The sequence below is a fragment of the Plutella xylostella genome, chromosome 6 (assembly GCF_932276165.1).
Source record: "Plutella xylostella chromosome 6, ilPluXylo3.1, whole genome shotgun sequence".
In the NCBI taxonomy this organism is placed as follows: Eukaryota; Metazoa; Arthropoda; class Insecta; order Lepidoptera; family Plutellidae; genus Plutella; species Plutella xylostella.
Window position 1 is genome coordinate 2,007,300 of NC_063986.1, and position 14,711 is coordinate 2,022,010.

The 14,711-nt window shown below is 37.0% G+C and overlaps 1 protein-coding gene and 1 long non-coding RNA gene across 2 annotated transcripts; both read right to left on the minus strand.

Moving 5' to 3' along the window:
• Window positions 1–381: 381 nt before the first annotated feature.
• Window positions 382–7,428, minus strand: LOC125488660. Its single transcript, XM_048621803.1, has 3 exons — window positions 7,127–7,428; window positions 2,250–4,890; window positions 382–488 (listed from the first exon to the last, which is right to left on the minus strand). Exons 2-3 carry the CDS (start codon window positions 4,876–4,878, stop codon window positions 382–384), a joined length of 2,736 nt encoding a protein of 911 aa, XP_048477760.1. The 5' UTR covers window positions 4,879–4,890; window positions 7,127–7,428.
• A 5,302-nt stretch (window positions 7,429–12,730) lies between these two features.
• Window positions 12,731–14,026, minus strand: LOC125488638. The gene is made up of 2 exons (XR_007266369.1): window positions 13,759–14,026; window positions 12,731–12,786 (listed from the first exon to the last, which is right to left on the minus strand). It is a non-coding gene; the product is annotated as an uncharacterized LOC125488638 (long non-coding RNA).
• Between the last annotated feature and the right edge of the window lie 685 nt (window positions 14,027–14,711).

Below are 14,711 nucleotides of genomic sequence, written 5' to 3' on the forward strand. Positions count from 1 at the left end.
AGCTTTTACATGGCACATTGTCATTGAATATGGTGGTTTCTTTAAATTAAATATAGACTCACAGTATAAAATTAAATATTATAACTAACTAAAGTTTCTGCTTTGACATGGCACATTGTCTTTGGCTGTAGTTGTAAATTAGATATTGACTTTACAATACAAATTATCAATTAAAATAGTTTTCAGGTGTAAGCTTATACATGACAAGTCATCTTTAGTAGTGGTTAACTTAAACAACAAAATATATCTGTATTTGACTTAAATACTGAGATCAGGTAAGTGTTTTCATTATGAAATTCGGAAATATAATAATATATATATATATATATATATATTTTATTTTTTTTTAAACTTGACATTAACTTATCTACTTACTAAAACTTAAGGATTATCGTTATCGTCAGCTGACGCAGCACCACTGCTTTCACTTGAACTACTGTTTTCGATTTCTAAAGCTTTAAAATTAATCCATGGCCTCATGCGGTCAGCTGCGATTACAGTATCATACATTTTGGTATTTGAACTGAATCCAGGAACATTGTTTATTCTGTATCTATCGTTACCTAAACACTTAACTATTTTAAATGGTCCCACAAATTTTGACAAAAGCTTTTTACTTTTACCGTCATTGTGATAATTATTTCTCAAAATTTTTACTAAATCACCTTCGCTGTATAATTGAGCAGGCTTATGTGTTGCATTATGTTTTGATTTTTGTTTTTCTTGGGCCTCGTTTATCGCTTCACTTATAGATTCTCTTATTTCGTCGTGGTTTAAGGCATCCTCATTGTTAACCAAATTAAGTTTGTTGGAGATATTATCGCGTAATCTAACACCAAAAAACGCCTGCGATGCCGTTTTTTTTGTGGTTACATTGACAGTATTATTAATTCCCCATTGTATTTTTCCTAGACATTTATCCCATTCGCGTTCATTTACTCCTGAATTATGTGTGGATAGTGCATTAAGTATTGTCTGATTGAATCGTTCTGCCTGCCCATTGGCCCTTGGGCATGCGACAGCGTTCAGAATGTGCTTGATCCCGTAACCATTACAAAATGACTTAAAAGCTGCTGATGTGAAAGATGTTCCCCGATCAGATATCAACCTAACCGGTATTCCAAAATCAAAGAAAATACATTCCAACACTTTGATTGTAGTTTTTGTCTTGGTGTTTTTGACAGGTTTGACAAAAACATACTTAGTAAATCCATCTACAATTGTAAGAATATAACAATTACCATCTTTACTCTTAACAAACGGCCCAAGATGATCTATATGTATGGTATGAAACGGTACACTGACTTTCTCTATTGGGTAAAGGTACCCAGTTTTCATTTTCGGAGCATTATCTTTGTTTGCACATTCTATACATGCTGACACATATTTTTTTACAAACCGACGTAGTTTCGGGAACCAATACTGACTACTAATTTTATCTAATGTTTTAGCAAAACCGGGATGCCCTATTTCGTCGTGATTTGCTCGACAAATCTGCCACCTAGCTTTACGAGGGACTACAAGACATAATTTATCCCCAATCTTTCTGTAAACGCTGTTGTTTTTAACAATGTAATTCTTCTTGATTTCTTTTGTTGTTTCATCATTATTAGGACTCAAAATTTTATAAATCCGAGAAATTTCTGTATCAGCTAACTGTAAGGTCAATAACCAGTTCTCTTTGGTTATATTATATACTGTCAAAGTGGTGTTATCTAAGGCCTCAGATGGTTGTTTAGTATTACGACTTAGAGCATCTACGTGCATCATACTTGTTCCTGGGCGATGTTCAATATCGAAGGTAAAGTCACTTATTTGTAACCACCATCTGGCGATACGAGGTATTAAATCACGTTTTGTTAGGGTGGTTCTCAGGGCACTGCAGTCTGTATAAACCTTGAATTTTATACCTAGGAGATAGATTCTGAATTTTTTTAAGGAGCAGACTACAGCTAGCGTTTCTAGCTCATACGAATGCAGGAATTTTTCATCAGGTGTGGTTTGTCTACTAAAATAAGCAACAGGTTTAAGAACTCTGGGATTTTCTTGCCACTGCATTAATATGCCACCTAATCCTATGGAACTGGCATCCGTGTGTAATTCAGTTTCTAATTGGGGATTGTAAAGCGCAAGAATAGGTCTCTCAATAAGTTTTTCCTTGAGGCACATAAAAGATTGCATTTCAGGACTGCTCCAGCGCCAGGTTACGTCTTTTTTTAATAAATTTGTCAAGGGTCTCGCGATCTCACCAAAACCCTTGACAAACTTGCGGAAATAGCTAGACAAGCCCAAGAATTGACGCACTTCATGAATATTACTGGGTACCGGGAATTCCTTTACAGCTAGTATCTTTTCCTGACTGGGTTTGATACCTTCTTCGGAAACTTCATAACCGAGATATGTTAAGGACTCGTTGAAAAAATGGCACTTAGATAATTTTAGAGTCAAACCGAATTCCCTAAGAAGTTTCAAAATTTCCTCCAGATTATTGTAACCCTCTTCGATAGTTTTAGAGGGAATGAGGAGATCATCCAGATAAGCCAGGACAGAATGGAACCTCCTGTGACCCAACATAACATTCATCATGCGCTGGAACACAGCTGGAGCATTAGCTAGCCCAAACGGCATTCTCTTGAATTCATAATGTCCGTCGGGTGTGACAAAACCTGTTAAGTGCCTACTTTTCTCTGCCAACGGGACCTGATAATAACCGGATGCAAGGTCTAGAGTAGTAAAGAACTTGTTCCCACTTAGATTAGTAAGTTGGTCATCTATTAACGGCAAAGGAAACTTGTCTTTTACAGTTTTATTATTTAGGGCCCTGAAATCCACGCACAGACGCTGTTCTCCGGTTTTTTTCTTTACCATCAGAATGGGACTTGCATAGTTGGAACAAGATTCTTGGATTATATCATTCTCTAATAATTCGTCAACTATCTGCTTGACCTGTTCGCGTTCAGAAAACGAAAGTCTGTATGGTCTATATACCACTGGCTTATCATCCGTTAAATCAATTTGCATCTCTACTTGATTTGTACAACCTATTTCACTCAAATTGGTTGCAAAGCAGTCACGATACGACTGGAGTAATTCGTATAACTTATCTAAACTTTTCTCGTCAATATTGCAGCCAACGTGAATTTCCTCCTTTTTTAAAGGTTCTACATTTGAATTGTCAGTATGGATTCTATTCACGTGAAGAACTTGCTTTTCAACAAATTTGAGTGCTCTCGCGATAACGGTTTGTCCACACAGTTCTACGGGCTTACGAGACATAGTTGTGACTACAATATGACCTTGACCATCTTTTATTCGATATGCACCACGATGCAAATGGTACTCCCTTCCCGGTTCGTGACAGTAATATCCTTCAACATATACATCACCAGTGAAAGTCTTTTCGGAAGTAAATACAGGTAACAGTTGCGTTTGCACTACATTAACGCACTCAGACGTTATTAAATCAATTCTCTCATTCGGGTTTTCTGCTATACTAAATGTTGGGTTGCTATAAAACAGCAAAGTGTCGCTGTCCTTAAGAACTGTCACAGCCGGCAGCTCTGTAAAGTTTTGTCCGATTAAAACCGACGTCTGTAACAAATCATCATTGACAACCAGAATTTCAAGAGAAGTTTCAACCTCATCAACCTTTACACAAGCAAACGTTTTATATAACGGTGAAATGTTAGAGTTACCGAAACCCTTCACTATGGGCAGACTACCAGGACACTTGGTGAGATTAAACTTCTGAGCATCCGTATCGCGCATCAAAGTGCATTCGCTACCAAAATCTATGTAAGCTACAGAACTCTTACCGTTGATCGTTATTGGCTTATAGTATTTGTCATTAGGATTATTTGTCGAAACCTTCAGAGTAGTTTTCGTTTTATCCCCGTCTCTATTTTCTGTACGGATACCCTGATTACCCAGAGGCCTAATTGCCCTACAATGATCACTGTCATGTCCTATTCTGTGACATTTCGTGCATTTGAGTAATGGTTTGGGACATTTCGTGAATGTATGTCCCTTGGCTCGGCAATTGTAGCAGTCTAATCCGGATTCAGCAGAATTTGACGTTGAGTTAAATGATGCGTTGGAAAATCGATTTCGGAAAATTCGGTCGCGCCTCTTCTGCATGCCACTTGTGTTAAGTTCTACATAACTTTGTGCATTGAGAAAATTTAACATGTCTTCAGGTTCCTGGCATTTTAGTGCCTGTGCACTATTTCGCAACGATTTGTCATGAATTCCGTGAATAATACAGTCTACGGCCCTTTTCCCTATAATTTGACATCTGTTTAATAAAGTCAACTTATCATAGTAATACTCGCGTAAATTTTCATCATTCCGTGACACACGGGCTAACATTTCTTCTAGAAGCTTTCCATAATTTTCCTCACTAGGGAACGCCTTCATAAGCTTCTCTTGCCACTCACTCCAGGTGAATACTACTGTTGGAAGGGCTTCAAACCATGTCTTAGCATAACCTACCAGCTTTTGCAGTGCAAAATGAATAATCTGTGCATCATCCCATTTATATATAACGGCACATTCATTAACCTTTCTTATCCAGCATTCTATACTCTGAGTCCGAAGTGACGGATCAAACTCAGGAATAACATTGTGCAGTTGGTTATTGTTAATAGAAGAGGACGTCTTACTTGAATCGTCTTTTAAAATCTGCAGCACCTTCAACAGTTCACCGGCCATCGACGACCGTGATCTGCGAGACCTGCGGTGACGTCTGTCTCTCCGTCGGCTGCTACTGTTCTTACTGCTGTTACTTGTCAGACTAGATGAACTGGGCGTCCCATCTCGTCGACGCCGCTTCTCATGCCGCCCCCGCTTGCGCCTCTCTTCTTCAGGATACGGGCTCATCGTACTTTGATGCTGAAACATTGTTAATATAACAATTACCACATGTTCTCTTTCATAATTTATATGTATTTTCTTATCCCTCAAGCAATGTCTAAAAATAAACATGGTCAAGACACATCAAGTTCTATAAGTGCCTGCAGAGTTTTTTTTTTTTTACAGTTAGTGTTATTTCTAATAAGTATTCTGATTCTCATACTGCTGTTGCAAGCAACAGTTACTATCTGTTATACTAATTATTATATAGTTTAATAGCAAATCTGTAATGTTCTCCTTCATCACTACAAACTTACAAATAAACTGGTAAACCACACACACCAACGACATACACATCTTGCTTAGCAATAATCACATAATATTATATTCATATAATTAATTATAATTTTTGAACTAATGTTTAGATAAACTTTCAGTGACTTTATCATTACTACACACTATACATACTTCATTTTTTTCGTGCAACCAAGGTTTTCACTTTACCTCACTACACATGGATAAGTATTAAACTTTCATACACACTCCCAATAATCTGCAGGTCCTCATCATCCATAAACAAAATTACATTATGTCTTGTGTGAGCAAGAGGCAACACTTTATCTTGTGACACACTAACAAGGACAAACAACTCTACATCTCGTCTCGTGTGAGCAAGAGGTAACACTTTATCTCACAACACACTGACAAGGATAAACAAACCTTCATCTCATCTAGTGCGAGCAAGAGGTAACACTTTATCTTGCAACATACTAACAAGGATAAATGACACTCCATCTCATCTCGTGCAAGCAAGAGGTAACACTTTATCTTGCAACACACCGACAAGGATAAACACTACATCTCATCTTGTGCGAGCAAGAGGCAACACTTTATCTTGCAACACACCGACAAGGATAAACACTACATCTCATCTTGTGCGAGCAAGAGGCAACACTTTATCTTGCAACACACCGACAAGGATAAACACTACATCTCATCTTGTGCGAGCAAGAGGCAACACTTTATCTTGCAACACACCGACAAGGATAAACACTACATCTCATCTTGTGCGAGCAAGAGGCAACACTTTATCTTGCAACACACCGACAAGGATAAACACTACATCTCATCTTGTGCGAGCAAGAGGCAACACTTTATCTTGCAACACACCGACAAGGATAAACACTACATCTCATCTTGTGCGAGCAAGAGGCAACACTTTATCTTGCAACACACCGACAAGGATAAACACTACATCTCATCTTGTGCGAGCAAGAGGCAACACTTTATCTTGCAACACACCGACAAGGATAAACACTACATCTCATCTTGTGCGAGCAAGAGGCAACACTTTATCTTGCAACACACCGACAAGGATAAACACTACATCTCATCTTGTGCGAGCAAGAGGCAACACTTTATCTTGCAACACACCGACAAGGATAAACACTACATCTCATCTTGTGCGAGCAAGAGGCAACACTTTATCTTGCAACACACCGACAAGGATAAACACTACATCTCATCTTGTGCGAGCAAGAGGCAACACTTTATCTTGCAACACACCGACAAGGATAAACACTACATCTCATCTTGTGCGAGCAAGAGGCAACACTTTATCTTGCAACACACCGACAAGGATAAAGTCAGACATACATATTGTTATGATAAATAAACATTAACACATTAGTTGGTCAGGTTACAACCCTCTGCATTGTTTGTATACCTACTAGCTGTATTTCCTTGCTCAGGAAACAATACTGATAACATTCAATTCATCTTATTATTCATTTTTTTATGTAATTGCTATCAAGTAGGTACCTACTGTCAACAACTCGGTCTATCTAGCCTTGTCTGTATAACATCAACAAATACAATATCGAAATAGCTTCGGCGAAACGAACCAGCAATTGTTTAAGTGAAAAATCGCATTCATATTCATATGCAATTATAGATCTCTTTGATGATCACTGTATATCTGTATTAATAACTAAATTTTTTATTTTGAGAAAGCGTATCAATGCGGATAAAAATGTCCGCCACAAATTCGTGTTAACTGAGTTTTTCTTATCAACTGATTCACAAGTCTTTTCACTGTAACTTTTAACAAAATATGTTAACCATTTTTATGAATCTGATATTTTGTTTCGTTAAAGACATAAAGAACAATAAATACACCACTCGTACGCAGCTTGCTTGTTTGTTTCACTTTTCAAACACGAACTTATATTTTAGTAACCGAGCTTAAATTGTAGCATAATATAATGTAACATACCTTTTTGGGTCCTTTGTCACTTCTGATATAAAATAAAACCAGGTATTCACGGAAATTGTAGATTTATTCTTCCTTTTACACTCAAAATCAAACAAGCGTACACAATCGTTTTTCGCCATTACCAGCAGAAGCGTTTTTCTAGATTCCTCAATTTAGCCACCTTTTTTTTAATCCTTTTAATCACACCCCATCCCTCTCGACCAATCAGCTTGAGAACCGAGAGATAGCGGGCCAATCGTCGTCTTTGAGGAAGCACAGTGTTGCAATACCCAAAAATTATAATGACTAAAATGATACAAGTGTTAAAAAATGGGATCTTGACAGTATTAAAACAATGATATTAAAAATCGATTATGACATGTTACTTCGTTACATTGTGTTCATAATTCGAGCTGTTAAATTGTCCGATTTTAGCTTTCTCTATTCGGCTGCTATAAAGACGTATTTAAGCAATGACGTATGGAACGGCAATAGCAGGTGGAACTTTTTCATTGCTCCTGAGATTATTTTTTAAAGCCATTTACATTGTACCATAGTTAATTAATATATCTTAGGTACCTACTTACAATCGTTAACGAAAGAAAAGGTACATAGGTGCTTGTATGAAACTTAAACCGATGACACCTACCTAACCTTTGACTTTAAAATATAAGCGTAAAAATAGAAGCACGAAGCCATAACAGCCTCTAAATCTTAACTCCAGCGGCGGCATTGAGCCGAAAAATCAAATTAAGATAACAGATGGAACAAAGAGAACATCCGAACAGAATTACTTATATAAAATCCCAGGGACAAACATAAGTCGCAGTTCTACAATCTCAAGTAGGTTCCCGCTTCAGATTTAAGTTTACAGACGTCGCGATTTATCGTGGACTCGCCAAATCCGGTGACTTGCGGTCTGCAGATTGGTCCCCCGACTTTATTAGCTTGCAAACATTTTTGGGGTGAATTACCCGACCGGTCGGGCCGACAAATCGTGCCGTCTAGCGACTGATCCAGCCCGGCGAAGAACAGAAATACGATGCGGTTTCTTAAATTAAAGAGGTATAACATTTTTCGCTTGACGTCTCACGAAACAGAACAATTTGGCTCGGATTTGAAATTGCCTAAATCCGTTAAGCCGAATATGTTCGATGGCGGCGCCGAAGCGGTCGGGCGAAATGCTTTTTAAAAATGTTTATGTTTCTGCTCTGTTGTAGATAAAAACTGAGTTTTTTTAATGCGGTTGGTTTCGTAGCTACATACATACAGTGCCACAAACTTATCTGTTCCGGTGACAGCTCACGTAAATATCTAATATTTCTTCATTCCATAACTTTTTATGTTTGCTAGTAGTGGTAATTCGCTCTCGCGGTTTTATGGAACCCATCTAATCTTTATCAATATGTAATTCATTAGTAAGTAATCAGATATAAATCAATTTAGTTCGCTCTCACCGGAACAGATAAGTTTGTGACACTATACGTAGCTAGCTACCCAATACAAGCCAAGCAGCAAAATATGAATGAATAGGTACCTAAAGATAAATGCAAAAAAATACAACTGGATACCTATGATTTTATTTTGGTAATAATAACTTTACAGCTACTACATAAACTTTACCCTACTTGGCATCCATGCGTAAACAAGGATGTCTTATCTTATCACAGCATTTTTATGTGTCGGTGTCGGTGGTGGCAAGTTAGCAGTTTTAATGTTTGTCGCCAACAAGCAAGAAGAAGAAGAAGAATTGAATAACACATACAGTATGTTTACGGTAGATTGTAGGCTTAATGGCTTATCCAAATCCGTCATCCGAAAAACTCTTAGATTAATGATATACTCGTACAAACAAGCATGCTGTGTTACATCCAAAAACAAACCGTTTCAAGTTCAACCTAATGACATCTGTTTTACCAATGAATAAGGTCACAAATCTTCTAACCGCACTAATTCAATATAAGAGCTCAGTGGTAGAAGTGGGGTGTTATTTGTTGAGACGTTTCTTTTGCATTGACGCTCCATCTTACTCGTATATTTTTAATCTAAGGACAAACTGCTTCACACCCAGCCCGTGTAGCCGGCGGAGTGACGAATATGAAAACCGCAGAAGGCGTTGTCAGGTAAGACTCAATTATCGATGACGCCGCCAGCTATGAATATTGATGGAAAAATTTACATACAAGCTACGGCTCCGAGGGAGAAAAAAAAGAAATACAGTTCTGTTTCGCTAAAAAGTCTCCAATAAATACGGCTACTGTCTGTCTAGCGAACGGTTTTGCATCTATTTTTTGTGAGCCTTGAATAGTGTAGTACTTTTGGTAGTTGAACGCTAAAGTTCAATACTATACCTGGTATGGGCGAGGACAAAAAACAAAAGAAACATCTCATGCAGACCTAATAATACCGGGTGAGTCTTTCGTAGGTGCATATCCGGAACTATGTTACAGAGCTCTTCATTCTGAACAACTTTTGTTATAATGACCTTAGAGAGCTCTGTAACATACTTCCGAAAATGCATCGACGAAATAATCACCCTGTATTAAATGAACTTCAAAGATAATTAGAAAGATAGTTTTAATATAAAATAATGTACCGCCTGATAGCAATAAAAAGCACCCGACAGCCAGCAGAGCTTTCAGTTTTATTAAAGCATCTTCTGGAAAGGTACCAGCAGTTTTTGATTGTGATCTTAGTCAGACAAAACTAAGATGTATAAATATCTTAATTAAAACACGACACAGATTACATAAAAAATAGTAGTTACTTACTTACAATAACTTAAAAAGTTTGTAAAGTTAATAACTCTAGCATTTTTTAAATTATTATTGTCTTTTGTAGTAAAGTATTTTTTTTCATATTTAACACACATGTAGGTCCCTAATGCGAGTACAGCTGATTTCATTTATTTTGTAGGAACTATGTCATTATCATTTAACTTCGATGCACTTCGTGCACTCAACCAAATCCAAAATGTTACTAACCTATCTATTTGGGGACGGTATGTATAAAGTACACTCACGAGCAATAAAAAAAACCAGTGGCATAGCACCAAATTACTCCCAAACAGAAAAGGCTGACGTCGTCTGCAATATGGAAGTACAAAAGCGTATCAGTATATTACCAACTAAATAACATAGGTACTTAGATAAATACGTAAAATATATTTTTTGTAGTAAGTATTCTTTTTCTTTTTTGTTTCTGTTTTTATTGTTCAGTGTGTCAAATAAATGTTTCTTTCTTTAATTTTCTCTAAAATTAAATTCAAAACAAATTCGCCATTCGAGGTCGGCCTTTTCTGGGTGGAACTTTTTCGCAAACTATACTTGCCAAAGCAGACAGACCCCTCTGTTTGCAATTACTCTGTGCTGCAGTCGCTCTCAAGATGACGCGAAGCATTCTCGCGAGACCGAACTTGACTCTGCCCGTCTTGTTACAACGTCAAGTCACTTTATTTTGCACTACTCTTTGTCTATGTATAGTTTGGTGCAGACGAGACGCAAACTTGTCTCGTCGGATAGTTGTGGAAGAGAGAATTTAAATATATTGTAGGCAGTATGTATTGGTACATTAAATATTTATAGTATATTCTTTATTCCTGGTACACTTAACCCTTTACATCTAAATATCCTTCCACCCAAAGGTTGTCTTGTAAGAGATCGCTTTAAGCGATAAGACCACCATTTGTACATAATGTGTTAGATTAAGTTTTTTAATGTTGTCCATATTTTTGTGTACAAATAAAGAATATCTTATCTTATCTTATATTTTTCTGTTGAAGTGTTCTATGCGCTGTTTCTCCTACATACATGATCATTTCCACTGATCCTCATCTTACAGGTTTTTATCTATTTTGAGTATCAGGGGACATATTATTCATGCATATAGCTTACAGCCTAAATCTATGCTTGTTAACTTTGTTCTTTCTTTGTAATTAAGTTTAAGTTTGGCTATGAAATAAATTATTATTGTAACAAGACAAGTTCGGTCTTGTACAATAATAATTTATTTCATAGCCTTATTTTATATGACAACCTCATATTATTTATTTATTCCAAAACCGCAATACAGACCGCCACCAAGTACAGCAAAAGGCGGCTGGCTCGCTTACGAGACACTTCTCACTACCCCTTCTATCTATGGGCGCTACTACTTGGGTTTAGACAATTTAAGCATTTTATTAAGTGGGTATGTATCTCTTTGAACATTAGGGAAACAAAACTGTGCACGATATTGTATCATGAGGTATATTGGTCATTGTAGGCTTACACCATTAAAAAATAAGAGTATATAAAATATGTAGGTACCTACCTACTTACCTATTTACGCTTAATACTGTACCATTCAAAAAGTTGCCTTTAACTTACTAAAGTTATGTTCGGTCAGATAGTCCTTGGTTTTTTTACTATAATATACCTATATAACCTATACCACACATTAATAATAAATATAACATCCTATACTAAAAGGCGTACTTGATGCAGAGGATCTCCCTCGCAGTGCAGCGTGGTAATACTGACAGCGTGATGGGAACCTTTGGGTCGGGTGCGTCCTGGGGTGGGCTATTTGTATAATATTTAATTATGTTTTTCTATGTCTTTTAAATAAAATTTATGTAATAAAATCTAGGTCTTTTAAATAAAATTGAAACTATGATCTTCATACTAAAAGAATAGAGTAAAAATCAAATAATAATCTAATAAGTAATGCAACAAAATCAAGAATTATCTTTATTACGAATTCTTAACAGGATAAACAAATTGTAAACACTTAATCAAGCTTTCAAACGGATCTAAACAGTTTACTTTCACCTTCTTTCTCCAAGAATACTCCACGAACCACATTGGAAAGTTAGTATAAAAGAACCCATACACATGACCTTTACCACTTCTAAAGGCTTTCTTCAGAACTTGCCAGGGTCTTTCATTTAATTTTCGTATCACTTCAACAGTGTAACCGTGCTCAGCGAGGCAGCTATAAGCATCCCAGTCACTAGCACGGATCCTAGTTCCTTCTCTGACGTGCTTTTGGACAACCTTAACCAGATTCGCAGCAAAATTATTATTATCAGGAAATATGTCAACTCGAAAGTCAGAACTACCTTCTTCCATAATACTCATAAGCCAATGTCCTCTTGTATTCTTGTTATTCACAATCTTCGTGTCCGCCGATTTAGATTCGTCAATCCTCACTGTACAGCCAAGCCCTCCTATCATCGCTTTCTTTGACTGGTGTTTAATTTGATAAATGACAACAGCTTCCCTAAAGGTGGAATACCATTGTAGTATGGTTAAATTTGAGCAGGTGGTATCTCTTTCATCGGAATAGCACTCCGCATGTGCCTGGTCATTGGTGAAATCAACAGAGAAGAAATACATAAGTTCAAATATAACTGATAATTTTAAACGGCAATTATCAAACACTGTATTTTTGGCTCTGCTGACAGTCTTAGACTTACATGATCTTTTGTAACAATAAAAAGCTCCCCACAAAGAGCCTTGGTTCTTCACCGCCATGGGTGCCCTGTGGTGTAAACACTGACGTGACTTCCATATCAGGCCTTTGTTAATAGCGAATTCCAGACACTGTTTCACACTGTTCCAGATTCTGTATTAAGACGTTCGATTATTTTTCTTATATTCCAGTTGCAGTTGACCTCTTCGACTTTCATACATTTCCGCCTATAAAAAAATAAAATGATTGCATTAATTGGTATATTTAATAACAATTTTGATTTATTATTAATTAATCCTTAATCCTATATTGCACAACTATAAACATAAGTGTACAAGGGGTGGACTTATTGCTATATGCATTTTCTACCAGGCAACCCACAGGAGGTACAAGAAAACGTAATTAAAAGGTGTGCATAAACAAAACAACACTAGTACATAATTAATTTAAACAAATTTAGAACAAGTCACTTAATAATGATTACAAAATTATGTTAATAAAAGCATTTATAATGAAAGCGAATTTATTTTGTATTAAGTTATTAATAAATGAAAATTTGGCCTTAATGCATATCAAGCGTCTCATATTTAGCACAGAAGCAAAACAGCACTTTTGCTATAGCTATTCTATCAGGCGGTAAGATTCTAGTCCGTGTATAATTATATTACAGTATTAGTTTATAGTCCTATTAAGCTAATACTAATAATATTATACACAATATGTAAGAAAAATATGGAATTAAGAAACGAAACGCGTGGAAATTCTAACCTCAAAATTTAAGGTTAGTATTTATGGAAATACGATAAGTACTTAATAATAATAATAATAATAATAATAATAATAAATCCATTTATTGCAGGCATCAAGGGCAATTATGTTATATGAATACATTAAGAAAATTATTATTCACAAATATTCCACTTAGACGGCTGACTGGTGTAGTGGTTAGTGACCCTGACTGCTATGCCAAAGGTCCCGGGTTCGATTCCCGGCTGGGGCAAATATTTGTTTAAAGACAGATATTTGTACTCGGGTCTTGGTTGTTGATATTTAAATTTATATTTAGTATATATCTATCTATGTATTTGTGTAGATATATCAGCTGTTCGACACCCATAACACAGGTTCTGCCTAGCTTGGGGTCGGATGGCCGTGTGCGAGATGTCCCCACATATTTATTTATTTATTTATTTACTTACTTTTTTTCCGCAGTTGGGCTCGTATCCTCTTCCCGCACAGATGTCTCGCGATCGTCAACTTCGGAATCAGAAGCAACGAATGGTTCAAGCAAACGGTCAATAATGGAATTATTGTTATCACCATTTTCGTAGTTACTTTCAGTTGAATCATCGGAATAATCTGACATAACTTCTTCTTTTATATCGATGTTGTAATGGTAAGAAGATCCTGGCTCTGGATCCGCCATTTTGAAAGAAAGAGGGTTTTAACAAAAGCGACGTGCGCTCAGCGTGACTGTCAAACAACAACTGCCCGCACACTGCCCGCGCCGCGCCAGGGGAGGGGTGTGCGGTATGCGGGGTGCGGGACGCGCGGTGCGGAGCGGCGGGCGACGACGCGGCGGGGCGAGGGGGGTTCGGCGGTATACTGTGTAAATTGCTAAAAATTTAAACGGGTTAATGAATTTGCAAAGTACCAAGGGTACCTACATAATTATTATGTGTTATTATAGTTAAGTACTTACGTATTTCATTTTAGTATACCTACTTATTTATTAATTAAGTTTCAGCTATGGGTAGATAGATACTTACTTACTTAATTATTTATTGCACACACACAGAAATTGCATAGTGCAAAAAAAACATATACCTAGCTGTATTACGGGTAAATTCGTATGTAATAGAAAGAAACAAATTTTATCATTTATTCGGTGCGTGCGCAGACAGAGCACAGACGCGGCGGCTCAACCGGCTACTACCGCGCTGATTTTAAGCCGCTTCCTCTGTGAAGGCACGTGACACGCCGTACTTTCAGCAGCCTCGGGCCCTGATTGTGATGGTTCACTACTATTAGGCCCCCCGCACACTAGACAGTCAGGTTGCAGCAGCTAGCAAAATATATGGGAATTCGTAGCCACCTAGTACTGTAGTAGTAGTCGCCTATACAACGCCATAATAATATTTTACAGGCTGCC

Bases quoted from the DNA above. Each gene is read 5' to 3' on its own strand.
- LOC125488660 (XM_048621803.1), bottom strand. From the start codon at position 4,878: ATGAGCCCGTATCCTGAAGAAGAGAGGCGCAAGCGGGGGCGGCATGAG. The intron at 489-2,249 runs GTGAGATCGCGA...CTGTAATCGCAG, and splicing joins CAAGTTTGTCAAGGGTTTTG to CTGACCGCATGAGGCCATGG.